General features: G+C 38.4%; 1 protein-coding gene across 1 annotated transcript in view; it reads right to left on the reverse strand.

Annotated features, from left to right (window-relative positions):
* LOC115431806 (1-phosphatidylinositol 4,5-bisphosphate phosphodiesterase eta-1-like) overlaps positions 1-17,586 on the reverse strand; it is a 73,588-nt gene extending 56,002 nt beyond the window's left edge. Inside the window, 1 exon segment of the mRNA XM_030152456.1 lies at positions 16,886-17,586. Coding sequence (XP_030008316.1) covers positions 16,886-16,928 — 43 coding nt within the window. The 5' untranslated portion in view covers positions 16,929-17,586.
* Between the last annotated feature and the right edge of the window lie 2,439 nt (positions 17,587-20,025).

Raw genomic sequence — 20,025 nt, forward strand, 5'->3', positions numbered from 1 at the left:
CAAAGCTGTAATGCAGGTGTGTTCAGGTCAGGTGTGTAATTCAGCATGTCAAATCTGAGGTAAATTGGATGAACCAAATTTGATTTCTAAATACTTCCTGTTTCATGGCAAAACCTCAAATTCATACCGTTGTCATGGCAACAACCTCAACAATGACATGCAGATGAGTTCAGGCCAAGTCTATAATTGACCATGCAAAAGTCAGGGCAGATTGGATAAACTTCATTCAGATCCAAACTACTTCCTGTGTCAATTGCCTCTATTCCAACAACAGTCTGCATGGTTTGCATTTCCACCGCATCTCAAAGTTCTGGAAAACATACTCAAATCAGGTTTGGTCTTTTCAAGTCAGCGACCTGAAGTCCAGCTGAATTTCTCTTGAGCATATTTGGCAAATACATTCAATGAGGTCCAGGGTGTTTTGAGCATATTTGCTGAATACACTCTTTTGAGTAGACATATTATTGCAATGCACTTGTAGGAGCAAGCCGAATATTCAGCAAATGGACTTCGTCGTCTGTTCACTTGTCATTGCTTCTCTTCTTTTTCTCCATTTTCCAAATGATCAAAACACAAAGAAAAGCTTTTAGAAATAGAATAAATAAGTTTGTAGTTGTGCACTTGCTTATACATTGTAGATAAATGTAACTGCGGAACACTGCGAGTGTGTTCCACCAATCTGCATTCTTCAGCATATAGCCCCACCCCTCAAGAATTCTGGGAAATCTTTTATAGGGTTGAGAGAAAGTTTTTTTTCTTAACCTTAACCTTTAACCTTTGAACCACCTTGTCGAGGTGAGGTCATGCAATTAATTCAGTTTTTTGGAACTCTTAGGGTGACAGGATATTTCCTACAGGGGTTGGACAAAATAATGGAAACACCTTCACCTCAAGATGATAATGCCCCAATCCATACAGCTAGAATTGTTAAAGAATGGCATGAGGAACATTCTAATGAAGTTGAGCATCTCGTATGGCCGGCACAGTCCCCAGACCTCAACATTATTGAGCATTTATGGTCAGTTTTAGAGATTCAAGTAAGACGTCGATTTCCACCGCCATCGTCTCTAAAAGAGTTGGAGGGTATTCTAACTGAAGAATGGCTTAAAATTCCTTTGGAAACAATTCACAAGTTGTATGAATCAATACCTCGGAGAATTGAGGCTGTAATTGCCGCAAAAGGTGGACCTACACCATATTAAATTATATTTTGTTGATTTTTTAAGGTGTTTCCATTATTTTATCCAACCCCTGTACATGTACTGTTTTTACAGACTACTTAAATATTCCTATGACCAGTAAATCTCCATTGATCTGAAAAAACATTCTCCATTTATTCAACATAGTGCATACATACACAAGAGAAAAAAGTTGCACAGCGCTGATCTCTTACATAACACCAGGCCACACTGTCTGCAGAGAAGGGGGTTGAAAGAGCTATCACTATGCAATCCTGCGCTGCCTAGGGAAGGGAAGGTGTATACAACGAGGATTACCAACTTCTTTGAACTTTAATTCCTTGATAAGCATCTTCAGCTGCACATAGATCATTTAAAGCAGCAGAGGCAAAAACCCAGAGATGGGTAAAAAAAAAAAAAAGAAAAAGCAAAAAAACACAAGTACAGTCAAGTAATGTGGTTTCACTTCAAAGACATATTTTAAAATATTTATTTTTGGTAAAATAAGCCTCCAGAAAAATCAAGATATTTTTCTGCATGTACTGTATGCTGAACGTAAGGCTGTATTTTTTCAGAAATTCATGGCTTATAAGTTTTTAATAAAAATATTATCAGGCCTATCATCACAAAGCTTGGCAGAAAGATAGCATGAAAATTCACATTTAAAATCATCAAATGCAACACTGTGAAAACTGAAAACAGGCCATGGGTGAGAAAATTTTCATCTGATGAATATAGTGAGAGGACATACAGCTAGAGTCAAACCTCTTATGTCACCAAATCAGATATTCAAGCATCCTTGACAGAATGCAGACCGAGAACAGTTAACAGGCTCTAGTGCTGAGGATGGGCTTAGTAATAACATACATTTTATTCTCAAACTATCCAGTAGCATAACATACATAGATGCAGCAACAGAAACATGAACTATGTATTGTCTCCCAACAGGACACATAATGAATACATGCAATATCAAGAGAACAACCACTGAAATAAATAATTAAGCTTAGCCTCTGTTTCCGACATCATCTACTTTTAACAGACTTATAATCAGGGGTAATCTTTGGATGTACATAGAAGTCCAGTGGGGGCATAACTTCACATAAAAAGACTACATAAACAATGCATATTAGTACATATATTTTCAGAGGAAGCAGCATGAAATAAGACATAAAAAATAAGAATAAGATATAAGAAAAACTGTTATTATTAGTTATTATAATTATCATCATACTGTTGTCAGGAGAATCATCATTAGGCTTTTCACTTTTCTTTATCCTCTTCGCACAGGGCAACAGCAGCATTAACTGCCTGATCATCATCATCATCATCATCATAATCCCATACTCTGAATTGGTTTTGGTTTGTATGTTTTTTTTAATCTCAGCATTTTGACCTGAGGATATGAAATTAGATTCAGTGTTTTGCTCAAATTAACCTGGGATAGCGGTGGTAAAACCTGGGGCACCATTAAGGGGGGGGTGAATATGACAGATTCATGGGGCCCAGCATTTGTGGGGGGCCCATAGGGAAGTGGAGGGGGTTCAGTGGATACAGGTTAGAAGTTGTGAAAATGTTGTGTAAGATCCACGCTGTATAATAAAGTCACAGAAGTCAGGAGTCGGACGTTGAAAGCATGTTAAGATTCAGTTTCGTTTCACACCAATGTAAGTTACATTAGTTATGGACACAACCCCCCCTCCATGCATATCTGATGTCACAATGAACCACTCTCATCCTGCAACTTAACACCAAAAGAAAATTATATAATGATTGTAAATAGATTTATCTGTAACAAAATAAAAGACAATGGTTTGACTAAATATGAAAAATGATCATCACTACATAGTTGATAAATAAGGGCCAGATGCACAAAGAATGGATTGCGTTCACTAGTGTCCAGGGGATTTGCATCGCATTTGTGCCTGCAATTTGCGCCAAGAATATAGCACTACTGACATAATGGTGCAAACACACTCATAAAGTTTTGCACAGGACAGCAATTTTCCCTTTTTTGGTCCTAAATTTCTAATGTTTCAGGTGTTTCTCTGCATTTCAGCCACAGGTGGTCCACAAAGAAAATGGCAAAAAGCCTAAGATTTCATGTCTTTAATGAGTACATACATGCACACACAGTTCCCACCGCAATCAGTCGTGTTAGGTCAATATATAATTGAGGGACTTTTTGAGTTACCTTTCTAGGGTAACATAGCTGACAGGTATAGTTGACATTTTTGCTGTTTTCAGGCCTAAAATCAACAACTTGGCATTTTTACAGAAAGATTCTTCTATATATTATACACGCAATTGAGTAAAATTGAAAGTTATTTATAAAAATATTGTAGTAACACTGTTGACATAACAGTGTGATAAATACACACTTAACTCACACACTTCTTTATATTAAATAACTAAGAAGGAGGAAAAATAACATATCTTGGAGTCTTACCAGTGTTTTCTTCAGGAGGAAATGACATCATGTGGAGCAGGTCATGTGATTTGGAATTAACACACTTCCTTGAGAGGTGTTTTTGTAATGAGTAACTTAGTTGAAAGTGATTTCTTGGACACAGATACAATTTGTTATTTTCCATATCAAATTTTATCTATCTATAAAAGAAAAATCGGTCATGATTATCTCAACGTAATAAAAAGAACACAGTCAAAACCATTTTTGAATAAGCTCATTTTATTATTGTTTAGCTAATTAGAAGGTGGTTGTTATTAAATTCAGACTGTTATTTAGTTGACATTCTAATATATTTAGTTATTATTTAACTATTTATGAATTATTTATTAATAAGTGATTATTTCCATAATTAAATAATTATGGAATATTTAAAGACATGGTCATAATGAACCTAAAAATTATTATTATTATTATTTTTTATTTTATTTTTTTTTTACTTTTAATAAAGATGGATGCAAGATATATCCCATGGGCTTCAAAAGTCCCTCAAATTACACATTGAATCTGTCGTGTTTAGATAGTGTTTTAAATCTATAATACAATCTACAGATATGTCCATCCAAACCGGCTCCAGGTAATAGATTTCAGGCAGGTCTGGAATGTGTTTTATTAATGTCAGACATTTAAAATAATGTCATGTGTCTTGCATGTGCAGAAATATTAGTCCTGATGTTCTGTTTGGTGTCACAACTGGATGTTTCACAGAGCCTATGAACCCCACAACAGATCATGTACATTTATTCATGGCACTGTAGCAGTAACTTCATTAACAGCAGATCAGTCAGGATTTGACAGTCATTAATGATGCGTGTTCTGCAACAGTTAAATTTGTAGATTGCATGATAATAAGGATAAACAGATATGCAATGAAACAGTCTGACTGAAAGTGCTTACGACTTGACATGATTAAACATTAATTCAATATCATTCAAGCTTCACACACTTGTAGATTTGGAGATGCACAGCAGGTGGTATAAACACCAGCCAAACTGCATGTAGGAATTTGCTCTGGTCTTTTGTGAATTAGATGTTTTTGGCAATAGGACTTATTTACAAAGAGGTGGATTTTGCACAGGATGTACTGTATAAATATTCCATGATTTACATCTATGTTATGGATACAGGCCCAACATTGACGCTATCTGCTTAGGGGTAGTTTGTGAATTACACACAATATTTTTGACTCATTTGCACCAATTTTATCCCCGCAAAAGCTATGTAATCAATTCTGGATCTGGCCCTAACAGCAGTAAAACATAAAATAGCTGTTGCATAAATAAAGGATCTCAAAACCTCTTTTACCGCTGATAAATTCTCTCATGTATGTTCGTAATGTATATGCGACCATTGTATTACTGTGTACAAACTCTCAGTCTAGTGAAAGTAATGGGACACTGAAAACACTCTGAGATAGAAGTAAAAGGTTTTGTATCAAAAATAAGAAAATAGGCTGTTGTGCATTATTTATCTCACAGCCAGTTCTGAGCTTCACAGCTTCATTACAGAGGGAGTGCAATAAAGGCCACTGTCAAATGTGGGTTTCCCCGAGTATTGATCATTCTCACAGTCTCTGCTCCACTGAACAGTCGAGCTGTTCTGGGTCGTCGATCTCAGCCTGTTTCTGGGTGTAAAATCCATGATTCAGACCAAACAAGCACCTCTCTAAAACTTCTCCATCACTCAGAAGTACCAAGTCATAAATCAGGCCAAAGTGAATAAATGCTGTTTGCCACCGTGAGTGAGTACATGCCTGTTCTCCAACAATTCCCTTGGAGTATAAATACTAAGTCTTTTTTTTTCTGTGAGGCAGTCAGATATATTTCACAGGGGAAAGAGTAAAAAGGGAATAAAGAAGCCTGCATATGTATTATTCTACATAACAGCCAACACAGGGCAGCTCACCAGAAAAATCTAGAAATAGATATAGATAGCATGTATCATCTCGTGATCTGATAGGAAAAATGCATAACTGTGCACACTCTGTTTAGTCTGTCTGTATGTATGTATATGTATGTTTGTATGTGTCTATGTATGTATGTATACGTATGTTTGTATGTGTCTATGTATGTATGTATGTATGTATGTCTGTGTATGTTTGTATGTGTCTATGTATGTATGTATGTATGTATGTACATGTATGTATGTACCTTTAACTCAAATGACATTCTGACCCAGATATTCCCTACAAGGTAGATCGATGTGAAGTGTCTTAAAGTTGTAACACCTCTGACAGCTCCTGGGGTGGCTCCAAAAAGCCCTGATTCCCAAAGATTTATTGAACATTAGTTTAAAAATGCTACATCATTCTTTTTCTTCTGGTCACATCTATTTTATTTGGACCCTCTAATGAGTGTTCTGGTGGTTCATCTTTAAATTCTTACTCCGTTAATAAGATCTCTGCTGAATAGAAGCTTTGATGTCTGCTGTTTCCCATCCTGATTGACGGGTCTCTGTGACAGCTTGTTCGCCTGCCGAGTCAGACTTTCAAAGTTTGGGTATTTTTAATAAATCACATTTTAGTCTGCCTGTTGTGGTTAATAGGTTCCACTAACTAGACTATAAAATGACTTTGTTACACAGAGCGGATGAAGTTTATTGAGGTCACAATCTAGTATTCAGCATTCACTCCCTCAAGACCCTTCACAGAAAGCTCCAACACCCCACAGCTCCACCCCTTTTGTCCAAATATGGTCACAACTGCAAATAGCAACTATGGTCTCTACCCTATCCCAGTTTTCCTGGGATTTTGTTGTTGTTCTTCTTGTTTTTCTCCATCAAAATATAGGGCAATTATTTGTTTTGTTTATTTGAGTTTGTTTCTCTTAACCTGTTAAGCAAATGGAGGGATAAGTGTCTTGCTTAAGGGCACATCACCTAACAATTTCCCTGCCATCTGGGGAATCAAACCGGCAACCCTTTGGACATAAATATATGTGTTAGTTCTTATATTCTGGTCTCAGACTGTTTTACTCTTCAATGTTTGCCCATTTAAGTGCTTGTTGTTCAAATTGGGTTCTGTTTTCTGAAAGTTTTTGGGTTTTTTTTGTTTTTTTTTTGTTTTTTGGCTTTTAACTGATGTTCTTTAAGAATGTGTATATAGCTATAAGCTTTGTGTGGCATTACCATGGCAACACAGACATGAGGTTAAATCAAATTTAGGGTTGGGACCAAAAATGTGTTCACAGAGCTTTTATTGGGTTGCCAAATGTCAAGTAAAATATATATCAATAAACTGGTGTGTGATTAATTTTCCTAATTAAAATGATAAAACAGTAAAACAGTTCCCTGGTAAATAAATGTTGACCAAAGCCCTCTCAAGTGTAAAGACGTAAGAAAAAAACATGGAAGATGACACAAGACAAAATAGAAGAATAAACTTTCTGAGACATGTTTGTCCACATTAGCATTAGAAGTATTTGCTTCTTTTGGGCAGGAGGTATAGAAGAATAAAAAGTCGGACAAACAGGCTAAAAAACAGCTTTTATCCTTGGGCAATCAGACTGATAAAGGCCTAAGGGAGACCCTTGGGTCAGTTTATACTGTCCCAAACTCTGTGTAATATAAGTATGTGTAGGCAAAGGGTCTGAACTGTGGATTTTAATGACTGTTTTAGTGACTCACTGATTTTACTGGATGTTTGATTTTATTGAATGTTTTGATTTTATCAGATGTCTTATTTATTGCTATTCGTCCTTTTATTTTGTGGCACTAAAGAGGGTAAGCTCTACCCAGTTTCGCTGTATAGCCATTGTGCAATGACAATAAATCTATTCCATTCTATTCTTTTGGAGATGGTGAGTTGATTACTAAGTTGCTACCTTTTTAGTGGTTTATGGGTCAGTGAAAATGTTGGTGTATCTTAGTAAGTTTGGATCCTGAGGAGACAAAAATGGATCATTTGGGTCTCAAGCTCAAAAAGCTTATGAACAACTAGTCTAGCCTTTCACTGTACACATTTCTGCTTATATCCTGTAAGTACGTCACACTTCATCACCATTCAGACCTCAAGACTCTAGATTCTAGCCTTGAGGATATGATAAAGATCTAGAAGCAGAGGAACCAAGGCAGAGGTATAGGAAAATTAATGTCTGCCTGGGGGAGCGGAGTAGCCCTCCAAAGATGAGAATCAGTGTACATGACTCTCAGATGAAAGATTATGGTTTCAGTGGTCTGTGCACCTTAACATTGATTCCTTATCATATTTCCCTTCAAGCACTGATGCTCAGATTAAACTGCACTTGCTTCAGTTCAACCACACATGTGCAAGATCATGTGAGAGAACTGAATCTAGTTTCTTATTGTCACTTATATGCAATTGTATGTGGGACAGACTGCATCATATGAGCTTTGCCAGTTGTCTCCTTGCAGTCTCACATTACTTAGAGTTCAAGAACACAGTAACTGAAACAACTCAGACAACCTGTTAAAAAAAACACATTTTCTGCCAGATACAGAGAATTTCCTGTCAGACCACTATTTTTGCTATCTCTTTCTAAGGAAATACATATTGTGTGTACATGTACTGTTGTGTGTTTGTGCTTCTGTGCGTGCATGTGTATCCATGTGCATGTGTAAAAACTCATCATCTCTGTCGGCACTGAGCAGAGAGACGTCAGATCAAAGCTTTGTCTTGGCACCAAGGCCTTGGCAATTCAAACAAATTTTAATAGGGTAGGTGATAGAGATGCTGCTGTGATGGCCTGATGAACAAAGCTTTTCCTCACTTAGATCCATACAATGAAGATGGGGCTGCAACAGCAAACACAGAACACCTGGCGTCATATTGTGTTCTTGCTCATCATTACCAGTCTTAATATAATTTTAAGTAGATTCAAGAATCTCCATCCCATTACTTCAGCTTCCCTTCTATGGGTTTATGATGTATATGTTGTATATATTTCATTTTAATTATTTATTTCATTTATGCATTTGACTTACAGGGGAATACATATATATATATATATATATATATATATATATATATATATATATATATATATATATATATATATATATATATACATATGTGTGTGTGTGTGTGTGTGTGTGTGTGTGTGTGTGTGTGTGGGTGTGTGGGTGTGTACGTATGTGTGTGTGTGTGTGTGTGTTTGAAGTTAGATTTTTTCAATCTTAAGTCTAAGGGTGATGAGTAGCATGAACTACAGTTCTAAGATTTATCATAATTTATTCATAACTACACAAATTCATATTCAGCAGCATCTGCCTGATCCTTCATGCACTATTCATGTGACATAAGGCTCCACCACCCAAATAACAAGTCCAACTCTTGAAACGCAAACATAACAATCAATAAAAAATCCAACTGAAATACTTATTTATGACTCACTGCTCTTTTTCACCTGTTAGCCTTTATAACCAGAGGGTGTGTTTTGTGTACTGAACTTTAATCAGGGCACTATTCAGTTCTGGTTGACAGACTGTCCACAGGACACAATAAATGAGACGTTTACACATCATAATCTTTTTGCTGGCATTCCAATAACACACAGAAATGAGCAGAGCAACAAACAAATCTTCTCTTGCATGTAATGAGCGATGGCTCATTAAAACCAGCTTTCTGCAGGTTCAAAGTTATGGTAGCAGAAAGAGTGCAATTTGATCATCCTGGGGATATTCTGATACATAAACATGAGCTCCTGCTCCTTTCCTGAACTATAAATAGCAACAGTAACCAATATGTTCAATATGCAATATGTTCGTCTGCTCACATTTTATCAGCGGTAAACAGACAGTAAGAAAAGCAGGACAGTAACAGTTTGCACATTCTAGAATTCTATTTCCTCCTGAACTGTAAGGGCTTAAAATATTCCCACACTAACAAGACTGTTTATAAAAGACAACACACTGAGCGACTCTGTCTAGACACATATTAACTTACCAATCTGTGTGAGCCTGCATTTCTGTGGTACAGCCACAGTGCCACCAATATGGTAGACATTACGTGCCAGTAAGGTCGCCACAGTCAACACAGCTGATTTTTTAGCTTGTCCATAGATAAATGTAGATCGCATTTTATTGCCAGAAAGAGTTGTGGGACCAAAAAGTGAAGAGCAAATTTCCTCCATTTTCAATATGAGAAGCAAGAGTCCACTTCTCACGTAAGATCCTGTATCCAAAACACTGAGCTTCACCTGTAGCTGGGTCCAGAAAATACTGTTTTGGTTTCCCTCATATCACACTTGTTGGACACTCCAGAGTGGCGTCAGACTGACAGAAAGCTTCTACACTTCAAACAAACAAACATGGCAAAACTCCTGCTGTTCATCTTCCTCTGTACTGTCAGAGCTGTGGCGGCACCTTCATCTGACAGTCTTCTCCCTCAACACACACATTTCCACCTTTCTCCTGGTCATCTGTTCACTACTCCCTCCTCCTGCTCTTCCCATCTATCTCCCTCTGATGTTTCTCAGAACATGTGCAGCTGTGACAGTGTGGCTGCCATGCAGCGTACTACTCGAATGCACACACTTAGATCCAGTACTTATCAGCTGCAGCATTGTTGTGTAGTTTATGGAGTGATTATAAAGAGGAGGAGAGTGCAGCAGATGCGTGTCTCTGTATATCAACTGTGTTCATTAGGGTCAAACAGTGGCACACGAGGATGAGAATGATGACATAACATTCATGATAATACCGTACCAAAACTAAGATTTAATGGGTTGACCTGTGGGAAGTGTATGAGTGCAGATGTGTGTTTGCTACAGGAAGAGTCACCAAAAATACACAGGCTGCACATCTGTCCATCTTGTACTAAATGCTCGCCTGTTTCACACAGGCTTCACCCCCCAAGGCTAAAGTCCTCATCGCCCACGCCTCTACTGCATGTACTGACATTTCTGTACTTAATCAGCAATCAGGAATAACTCAGTCATTTTAGAAGTGCAGGAACAACACAATGTGTAAAAAGGAGACTACGATTTTGGAATGATTCCACTTTTACTCCTAGGCTGATGTTTACACTATACTGAGCTTTGACATCATGAAAGATGAGAATACAAATGAATGAATGGGTGATCCTTCATCCTTAGTTTGGGTCCGTGTAATATCAGTCACAGTGTATTAAGGCAGCCTTATTTTCCTTCATGAGCAAGAACAGCAATCCAACTGCTGCTGAAATAGGACCTGTCATTAAAAGCTAGGGGGATTTGGTCTACAACTCAAACCCAGGGTGGATGGGTAGGTAAGCAGATAAGTAGATTTTTTTTTTTTTTATTAAGAAAAAATAATAAAAGTAAATTCTTTACAGTTTCAACCTTTCATGCCTTGGATGTGTTCTATTATCTTGCTGAAACATCCAGTTTTGACCTCGATGGAACAGAGCATGTGCAGAAGGGAGTAGGAGGGTTTCAACCATGGCACAATACTTGGCAGAGTTCAATGACTTAAAAGTAATCACTTGTCCATTGGACATATGCACAAAACTTTACCGATATTTACTAAATGTCAAAAAAAAAAACAGTAGTGTGTAATGTTGGTTTTTCCAATGAATCACAAATGTGATGATTTGTTTATCTATTATCACGAGATGTCACAAGAAGTCATTCCATAAACATAGCACCAAACATACTGTACTTTCCGGACTATAAGCCACTAATTTTTTCTTGTTTTGAACCCCACGGCTTATACAGCGATACAGCTCGAGTGTAGATTTATACAGGCTAATGGCCACCAGGGGGCGCTCTAGCAGGAAGCGCAAAAGTGAGGCAGACAGGTGGAAGAGGTGATGCGGAGAGGAGAAGTTTTAATCTTAACTTTTAACAATCATTTTGCGTGTCATGCACAAACCCTCATCATGGAAAACACACGAAGAAATGCATATGATGCAGCTTTGAAGTTAAAACCAATCGATGCGTCTGTCGAAGAAGGAAATAAAGCTGCAGCACGGAAGTGCCATTGAGCAACAACGGAGGAGAGACTGAGAAGGTGTGGGATGGCGCTGAGGCTGTTCAACTCTGACACTGAAGTAGACGACTGCAGTGGTTTAATGAGCAGAAGGAAGATGAAGATACAGATCAATGACTTTTCTGGGTTTTTTAACCAGCCGTGTTCCTGCCATGTTACAGCCACTGTTTGGAAAAAAGCAGTTAAGGTATGAAAATAAATATTTAAATAATCTTTCTGTTTAACATCTTTCTGTATAAATATCTCATGTCACAACGTGGACACCTGCAGCTTAAAGTCAGGTGCGACTTAAAGTCAGCCGCAGCTTATAGTCAGGTGCGGCTTATATTCCAGTGCACCTTATAGCCCGGAAAGTACGGTAAATATCTATTGTTTTGAATCTAGAATGCTCATTACCCCTCTATCCCGTACTAAATTAAAAAACATGTGTATCCACACATACCGCGCCATGCTTGGTTTAACCCTATAATGCCAAACGTATCATATTTGATACATGAGTTGTAAAGCCCTTTACATGATCAGTGTGATTTTTTTTTCTTGAAAAACCTGATGTATACAATTAGATACACGCAATACACGGATAATCCACCAGGGGGAGGAATTTGTTCACCAGAGGCCTTTCCAGTGACACTACAAGATTGTTAGAAGGCAGAACTTTGCCAATTTTGAAAAGGAATTACCAATTTGTTAGACATGTTTTTGAGCATTGAGACCCGATGTATCAAATATGATACAAAAATCATACATGGAAATTGATATTTGAAAAAAATGGGGGTTTTTTGGTTGTTCAAAAGGACCAATAAAGGCTCCAGTTTCAAAGAACTGGAATTTTCTGTCAATGATTTAATGGTTCAGGCTTTACAGGTTTAAAACTTTTCTTCTTCGCTTTTTGTAACATCCATCAACATTCGGGTTTTTTTTGTTTACGTGACTCTAGTTGCACAAAAAGGTCTTTCCATTGCAGTTTTGCATGATATACCAATTCTGCTATGCCTGAAAAACCACCTCTTGCAAGTGCAAAAACTTTTCATGGAAAAACGAGGGTTTGGGTGAAATTGTTGTTATTCCATTTGGCTAATTTTTATGCACAGGTCATATTCGCACAATTTGGGGGTCAATGGAAAAGCAACTAGTGACTGTGAAATGCATAGGGTATCCAATAGATTTTCCACCACTGTAGATATCCTGTAATTATAATTTATACTTAATACAGTAATCAGAAATAATCAATAACGAATAAATAATAAACAATCAGAAATATTTATTATTACTTTACTATATTTATACTACATTTACTATACTATATTATAACCAGCTTCATTTCTCATCATAATACCAATTAACAACAGGGCCTACTATACTTTCTAACGTGTTTAATACTTAATTTTAAAGAAATCATAAAGGCCTACAGTAGATTACATAATCAGGCAGCATGATTTGCAAACCGGTAAAAATCAAAGACCACTACTAACACCTCATGTAATCCCATCAGATTTTCTGTTAGTCTGGTTACATCATCCATCCTTTTTTATAGTTTCTCTCAGGACACCCAGGAGCTTATGAAATTAAATTAGTCAGGACACACAGCTCACTGACTGACGATTACTTCTGGACAAATGAAAAGCAGGCTGACTCCCGTGATGAGGCAAATGTTAGCTCATAGCTCAGATGTGACATTGCAGAGTTTAGTTGTTGGCAAAATCCAAATCCCATCAACTGCTCCATCAGTAGAGGCTAACAAAATGACAAGTGGGTGGCCATATTTTTTCAAGCATAACACCTGGACAAAAATGAACAAGTAATAAAGTAAGGTTTCATTCATTTATTTTGTCTGTTGGCTTGTTTCTGTTCAGGGTGATGGAGGTCTAGAGCCTTTTCTTGTACAAGGTACACAGATGATAGGGAACCAGCAGCCTGATTTAGGTGCCAGTCTACTGTGGCTAACACAAAGACAGATTCCAACTCACACCTATGGGAGGGTTATAATCGCTAATCCACAAGATGTGTGCTTCATTCATCACAAACACAAAGGAAATCTACATGAATACACAGATTACATGCAGAGTGCACACAGAAAGAATCAATGCCAACTAACGTCAATGTAATTAAATTCATTGCCTAATTTTCTTTTTAACATCCAGAACAGAAACAGGACACATCTAAAAACCTTGTACTTTGATCAAAAATTATGCATCAGGTCAGTAATTTGCAAAACAAAGAGAGATGTTTATTTGTTTTCACATTAATTTGACATAACATTAAAGTTTTATGCCATTAAATATTTGTGACTAAATACAAAAATATATTTTACCTCCAAAAAAAAAAAAAAAAAAAGAAGATATGTCAAAACAGAAAAAAATGTTGAAAAACCCGGCTAATCCACGTTGTTAGTACTGGGTCAGTGTGATATGATCAGTTATGACTGACAGATGTCTACCTGAATTCATGACAACCTGTAAACAACTTAGCAACCACAATAATCATTAAATTGTGGAAGTACTTGGTTTTCAGGGTCAAAATTCAGTTAACAGTGCTTCTGGCCAGGAGAGAAAAAATATAAACATAGATAAGCAGTAAACCCAAGAGAGTCTCTTAAAATGTTTTCCAGGTTACTTATTCCAGATCCTGTTAATTAGAGTGCATCAACCTACTTGTTTGTGCAGTTTTTTAGACATTATAAATGGGAAAATTCATAATACTGTTAGATGTGAAACTGAGGGGAAATAGTTGCATCTGATCAGCAATGCACAATTAGCAATTAGAATGACAGCTTTTATTTTATTACACTGTTCTTTCTTCTATAATGCAGTTTCCTTCACATGTATATTCTCAGTGAGTCTCAAATATAGACACCTGGGGGGCAAATTTTTATCCTAAATAGTTTCTAAAGCAAACTTATTACACAAAATCCTCTATGGGGGAAGTCAAAAATATTTTGGTGTTCCTCATTATTAGCAACATAAAAGGTCAGGAAACACAGGGAAATGACATGCAAAAAAAAAAAAAAAGAAAAAACACACACTCTTATCTTACAGTCACTCACTTCGTCTAATTAAGAGCGCTCATGGCAGTGCTCAAGCCGCCAGTGCTACAAATGGGTTCCCAGGTTCCCCCGGGGTGTGGAGTGAAGAGCAGCACCGGAATAAAAATAAACACGACAACTGCAGCATGATAATGCCTTCACTGAAGATGCTACAGGGGGCTCCCCGAGTGCAGGGGTTCAGCATTGACATCAAAAGAAGAGAAGTGTGGCCTACGTGTGTGAGAGAGAGCGGGTATGTGGGTCTTATGAGCACATTTAGTGTTACTGACTGTTACTGCTGCTTCTTTCTTCTACATAAAAGCCTGGTTGGATGATTGGGAATAGACCAAGATACAGTATGTTTAGCAGCAGAGTCCGATGTGTATTCCAACTGCTTTACGAGAAAGGTTAGATGGAAACAATATAAGCCATATAAGCCATATTACCATCTGCCTGGTGTTTTATTTTGGGACACATGAGAGGCCTAAAAGTGTTGGATACGTCACTAAGTGGACCGGGCATCAGGGTAGATATGAATGGACAGAAGGAAATGAAATAAAAGCCAGTATTTATGGTTAATTTTCTTGCCATTTCTCACTCTCTCACACACAGTGGCAAAGAGCTCTCTAAATGCATTTGCAAACTGTCCAGCAGCTGTAGCTTCATGATAGCTTTGAGGGTCCAAAGAGCTTACAGCTTTCCTGCTCACATTCCATATGTTTGAAGCACCAAAAGAGGAGAGCACCAAACTGGTAAGTCAGATGTCATCTTTGAAATTGTACATAAATGACATTGCAGATGACTGAGTAACACATAGAGGAGAGGAGAGGAGAGGAGAGGAGAGGAGAGGAGAGGAGAGGAGAGGAGAGGAGAGGAGAGGAGAGGAGAGGAGAGGAGAAAAGAAGAGAGGAGAAAAGAAGAGAGGAGAAAAGAAGAGAGGAGAAAAGAAGAGAGGAGACTGAAAATATGGATTGGTATGAAGAGCAGAAGGATGAGAGTGTGTTCCCTCCCTTGGTGTCTCTTAGCATCTCTGCCCTGGAGCGACAGAAAGGAAGAGGCAGAGACAAAAGAGGGAGAAAAAAAAGAGAGAAGGAACGTGCTGAGATTCATCATCATCAGCCAAGGAGAAACACATGAGGAGAGACACATTTTACATGGAAAAGCCATTTCCTCCATGTTGAGGAGATTAGCAGCCGTTCCTGATCCTCCAAACCGTCTTCCCTAAATCTTTTCCCCTCTTTTTCCTCATCTTAGCCCAAGGTTTGCCAAAATAAAGACAAGAGGTAGATCTTTGTCCACTATAGGCTAGTACTGACCTTTCTCCCTCACATCCCAATGTTCACATTAAACAGAAACACACAAACTAAGGAGGTGGCTGAAGACTGACAACTTGACACCTCCTGCTTTCTAAGTGCCAAGGATGCTCCATATTTTGACAGCATATGGGAGACCGCAAAGGAGCTGCCTTAATAGCCCAGGGACCGCTGGGGTTTCAATTTTGTCTTCAAAGCTTGACCCAAAGCTCTGTCACATTCTGTGGTGCTCAACATGCCCTGCCTGGTCTGTAGGAGGCTCTTATTTCAGCTGATGACAACAATAATCCAATCCACCTCTGCTACTGAGCTGTGGCATGTTGAATGGCTATGGGGTCTGTCTATCTGTCTGTCTGTCTGTCTGTCTGACAGGCATTGTCTCTCCTAAGTATCGCACTGACTAAAACTATAAACATCTTAGTGGTTATGTTTGTATTTCCAAAGATTTGCATTTCTGTAGAGAATTTAGTGAGATTTTTAGTGGTACACCAACACCTATGTGCTGTATAGACTGGGGCAGAACAAGCCTTGTCAAATCGACAAATTAAGAGGCTTTTCTGCCCCCTAGTGACAAATGCAATAGGGCATTTTCAGCACCAGGGACAGTTTCCCGCGGCTTCACTTGTACCGACTGCTCACCACCAGAAATGTCAGTATCAGTCATCGGTCTGCAAATTCACACAAAAATGGAATAAATGGTAGTATGAGATTACTTTCTGCACATTGACACCTAATATGTTGAAAAATAATCATTACTGCTTAATTAATCCTCCATGCAAATTGATAAAATAGTGGATGCATCAACAACACAAAACAAGCGCAATGGAGTAGACTAATAATTACGCATGGGCTTTGGCTTTTTTGCAATGCAGGTAGGTGATTATCCAAAGGAATGCGTGCAGCACAGAGTATATTCTTCCATGTGAGGCACAAAGATGTAATAAACAAAACGACAAAGAGACACAAACTGAGCTCTTACCCCTTTCCAAATTGAAATTTCTGCAAACTTCAAGTTCTGCCATTTAGGACTAGAGTTGTTTGTCTCACAATATCCCTCCATGCGCTTTGGAAAACATTCTTATTGCCTTGTTGCAGTGGTTTATATAGTGCCATATGAAAAAGCTGAATTTGTCCGTTTCTTCATAATCGGAGAGTGTCTACAAGAAGCGCGCCATGTTGATGAAGTGCCACTTTTTGCTCCAAAAGAATGAGACCCTAAATAAACTGTTCCTCGGGCACCTGCCTTTCTGTGCGGTCTGCAGAGTGAATTCACAACCCATCAAACCTCTCGCATCCACAGCCTGTGCGCGCACATCCTCTCTCCTCAGACGCAGAACAGAGGCAAAATGATAAGCCGCTTTCTCACGCGCTCGATGGATCGACGGAGAGTGCTTGTTAATAAGCAAGAGCTTAACACTGCCGTGGAAAAAGCGAGAGTGAATGATAGCGCACACAGCACTGGCTTAACCACCAGAGTTGGCCCTTTGGACATTCCATCAGCTTTTCCGCCTGTCTGGTTCAGAGGTTTTGGCGACAGCGCAGCTCCGTTTGAATTCCCCACCAAAATGAACTCTTGTCACATCCGCTTGTTTGTTTGTTTGTTTGTTACCGTGAGATATCCCTCGGGTTACATCTTTGGGAAAAAAGTAACCAATGCGCAAAGATGCCAATGCTATGACCCACTTTACGCTCTCTCTCTCTCTCTCTCTCTCTCTCTCTCTCTCTCTCTCTCTCTCTCTCTCTCTCTCTCTCTGTGCGTGTCTCAGTTTAGGTATGAATGCGTCCTCTGAGACACAGCAGGAAACGTGTAATAAAAATGCAGTGTACATAGATGCGCTCTGAGTGCCAAGTGGGAAATGAAAGACACTAAAAAGAGCAAGTTCTATGCAAATATTCATTGATGGTTTTTATTGTGTGTGTGTGTATGTTAGTGTGTCCAGGGTGCAGTGTATCATCCTGGTTGAGTCATTTCCCTAATGAAACTTTGGTCAATCTGGGACTCACAGATTAGTCTTGTTCATTGGCCCACATTAAGGCCATTTCATTTAGGATTTCAGGAGACAATTATAGAGTGACTTAGCACACTCACACATGCACAGTTGAGTTCAAACACTAAGAGACAGAGGTCACCAAATCGATTAGTGCTATCCAGAGGAACAGAAAGACATCATGTCTGGACACCGCTTTAAGTCTGCACTCACAGGTGCATGTGTGTGAGTGTGTTTTCAGCATGCTCTCTCTATTAGCAAGTACCTGTGGCTTTCCAGTAATTGCTCAGGTTTGATTTAAGTGTAAAGCTTGTCTTCTTCCACACCTGCCTGATCACAGAGAGTCACCACCCCTCCTCCAAGCACCCCCTACTCTGATTTATGTACCATGGTCAAACAGAAACCATCACCCACTCTGTCACTCACAAAAGACTAGAAGCAACCAAGAAGACAAGAAAGAGGCAGAGCGAGGAAAAGTCATGTGGAAAATAAATGGTAAAAGCTAAACGAGGCATATGTTTTCAGAAATGTTTTCCCCTGAAAAGAAAGGACTGTGAGTAACATGACTGAATGCATACTGACACTGGCCAACAGGGTAAGGAGCTTTGTGACCATACAAGTAAAGAGAAACAAAAATTTTATTTTTATCTTTAAAAGTCTTTGTTCTTTCTTCTCCTAAGGGTAAAAGATTAAAAGGAAATGGCAGAGAGTAATTTTTGTGCGTAGCCATTTTAAGTTAATTTTTATTTTAATTTCTATTTGAATGACTTTAACCCTTTAAACCCTAAGCCTTAAATGGTCTGCCTGGACGTTTTTTCTTATTTTGACTAACTAAAAGGTTAGAAAATATGCTGTGTGTGAGTCCGTTTGCCCATTTTTCCAGACCACTTTTTTTCCTATATGTTTCAAAATCCACCAGTCATTTACAATTTACTGCATGTTATAATTCAGCTAAAACGGCTTCTTCTCCCGATTCTAGGCGTGAGTGAAATTATCGTAATGACCCAATGAAACCAAAAAGGCAAAACATCTCAGGTTTTCAGAAATCATAGGAATTTTCCCAAATGCACAAACAGTGAAAGATTTACAACCATCCAAAATGCATATGTGCAGGGTGTGTCAGCGATGACACGTCAGGTTTTAACCCATAAAGACCCAACCATCCACCATCTACCAAAACCATCTACTGATATAAACTGTCTAATCCATTTTTGATCCACTAATCCATGTCAATAATCGGTGTAAAACACAGTTATTCATGTTTTCATGGTCATCAGATATGACCTATTTGGACATTCAGAGGTTCTGTAATGAACGTGGAAACACCGTCATCTTCTACAACATTAAGTCACCAGTAAAACCCATGGAGTTGGATCAATGACAGTGGATGGACACACTGGGTTTATGTTCAGTTAATGACAGATTGGACTGAAAAAGTCACTTTTTCTTCAGTTTTCTCTATTATAATCTTCAACTTTACTCTGAACATCTACATGATTAGTAAATTAAATGTTGGAAAATGCCTGATTTTTGCTGAAAAAAAACACAAAATACAGAAGATAATATTACAATAAATGGTGATAAACCACCTAAGGACAGTTAAATATAGAGAAAAATTCCCTTTAGAACTACCACAAATGTCACACTGGGTCCTTATGGGTTAAAGAGTTAATATGTCTCAGATTTTAGAGGACTAGCAGGCTGAGGTTAAATAATCCCTATGAGGAAGCTACACAAGCAGAAAATGGGTGCAAAACACAGAGATGTAAAAATATCCTTTTCTTTTCTATGAATGACAGAAGGGGAAACACAAACAGTTGTATTTACCCTCTGCACAAATCAGGTCACCTACAGCAGACTAACAGAGCAGTCAAGCCCATTTTCGACCATGGTTCACTGACATGTAGAGTTAAAGCACATTCATTCAGTCGGCAGGGGTGAGACGTGGACGCAGGCTGCATGTTAGTCAAGGAGAGGCTTTAAGTGGTCTGTCTGCTGTGGGTGTGACAGCCACAGAGGCAGACAACACAACAAAGATTTGTCATGGATTTGTCTGGCGGATCTGTCAGCATCACCGCCTAAAACCTCATTAGTCAAGATCAAACTGATATAGATACGCCTGCAGCCACTG

The sequence above is a fragment of the Sphaeramia orbicularis genome, chromosome 13 (assembly GCF_902148855.1).
Source record: "Sphaeramia orbicularis chromosome 13, fSphaOr1.1, whole genome shotgun sequence".
Classification (NCBI taxonomy): domain Eukaryota; kingdom Metazoa; phylum Chordata; class Actinopteri; order Kurtiformes; family Apogonidae; genus Sphaeramia; species Sphaeramia orbicularis.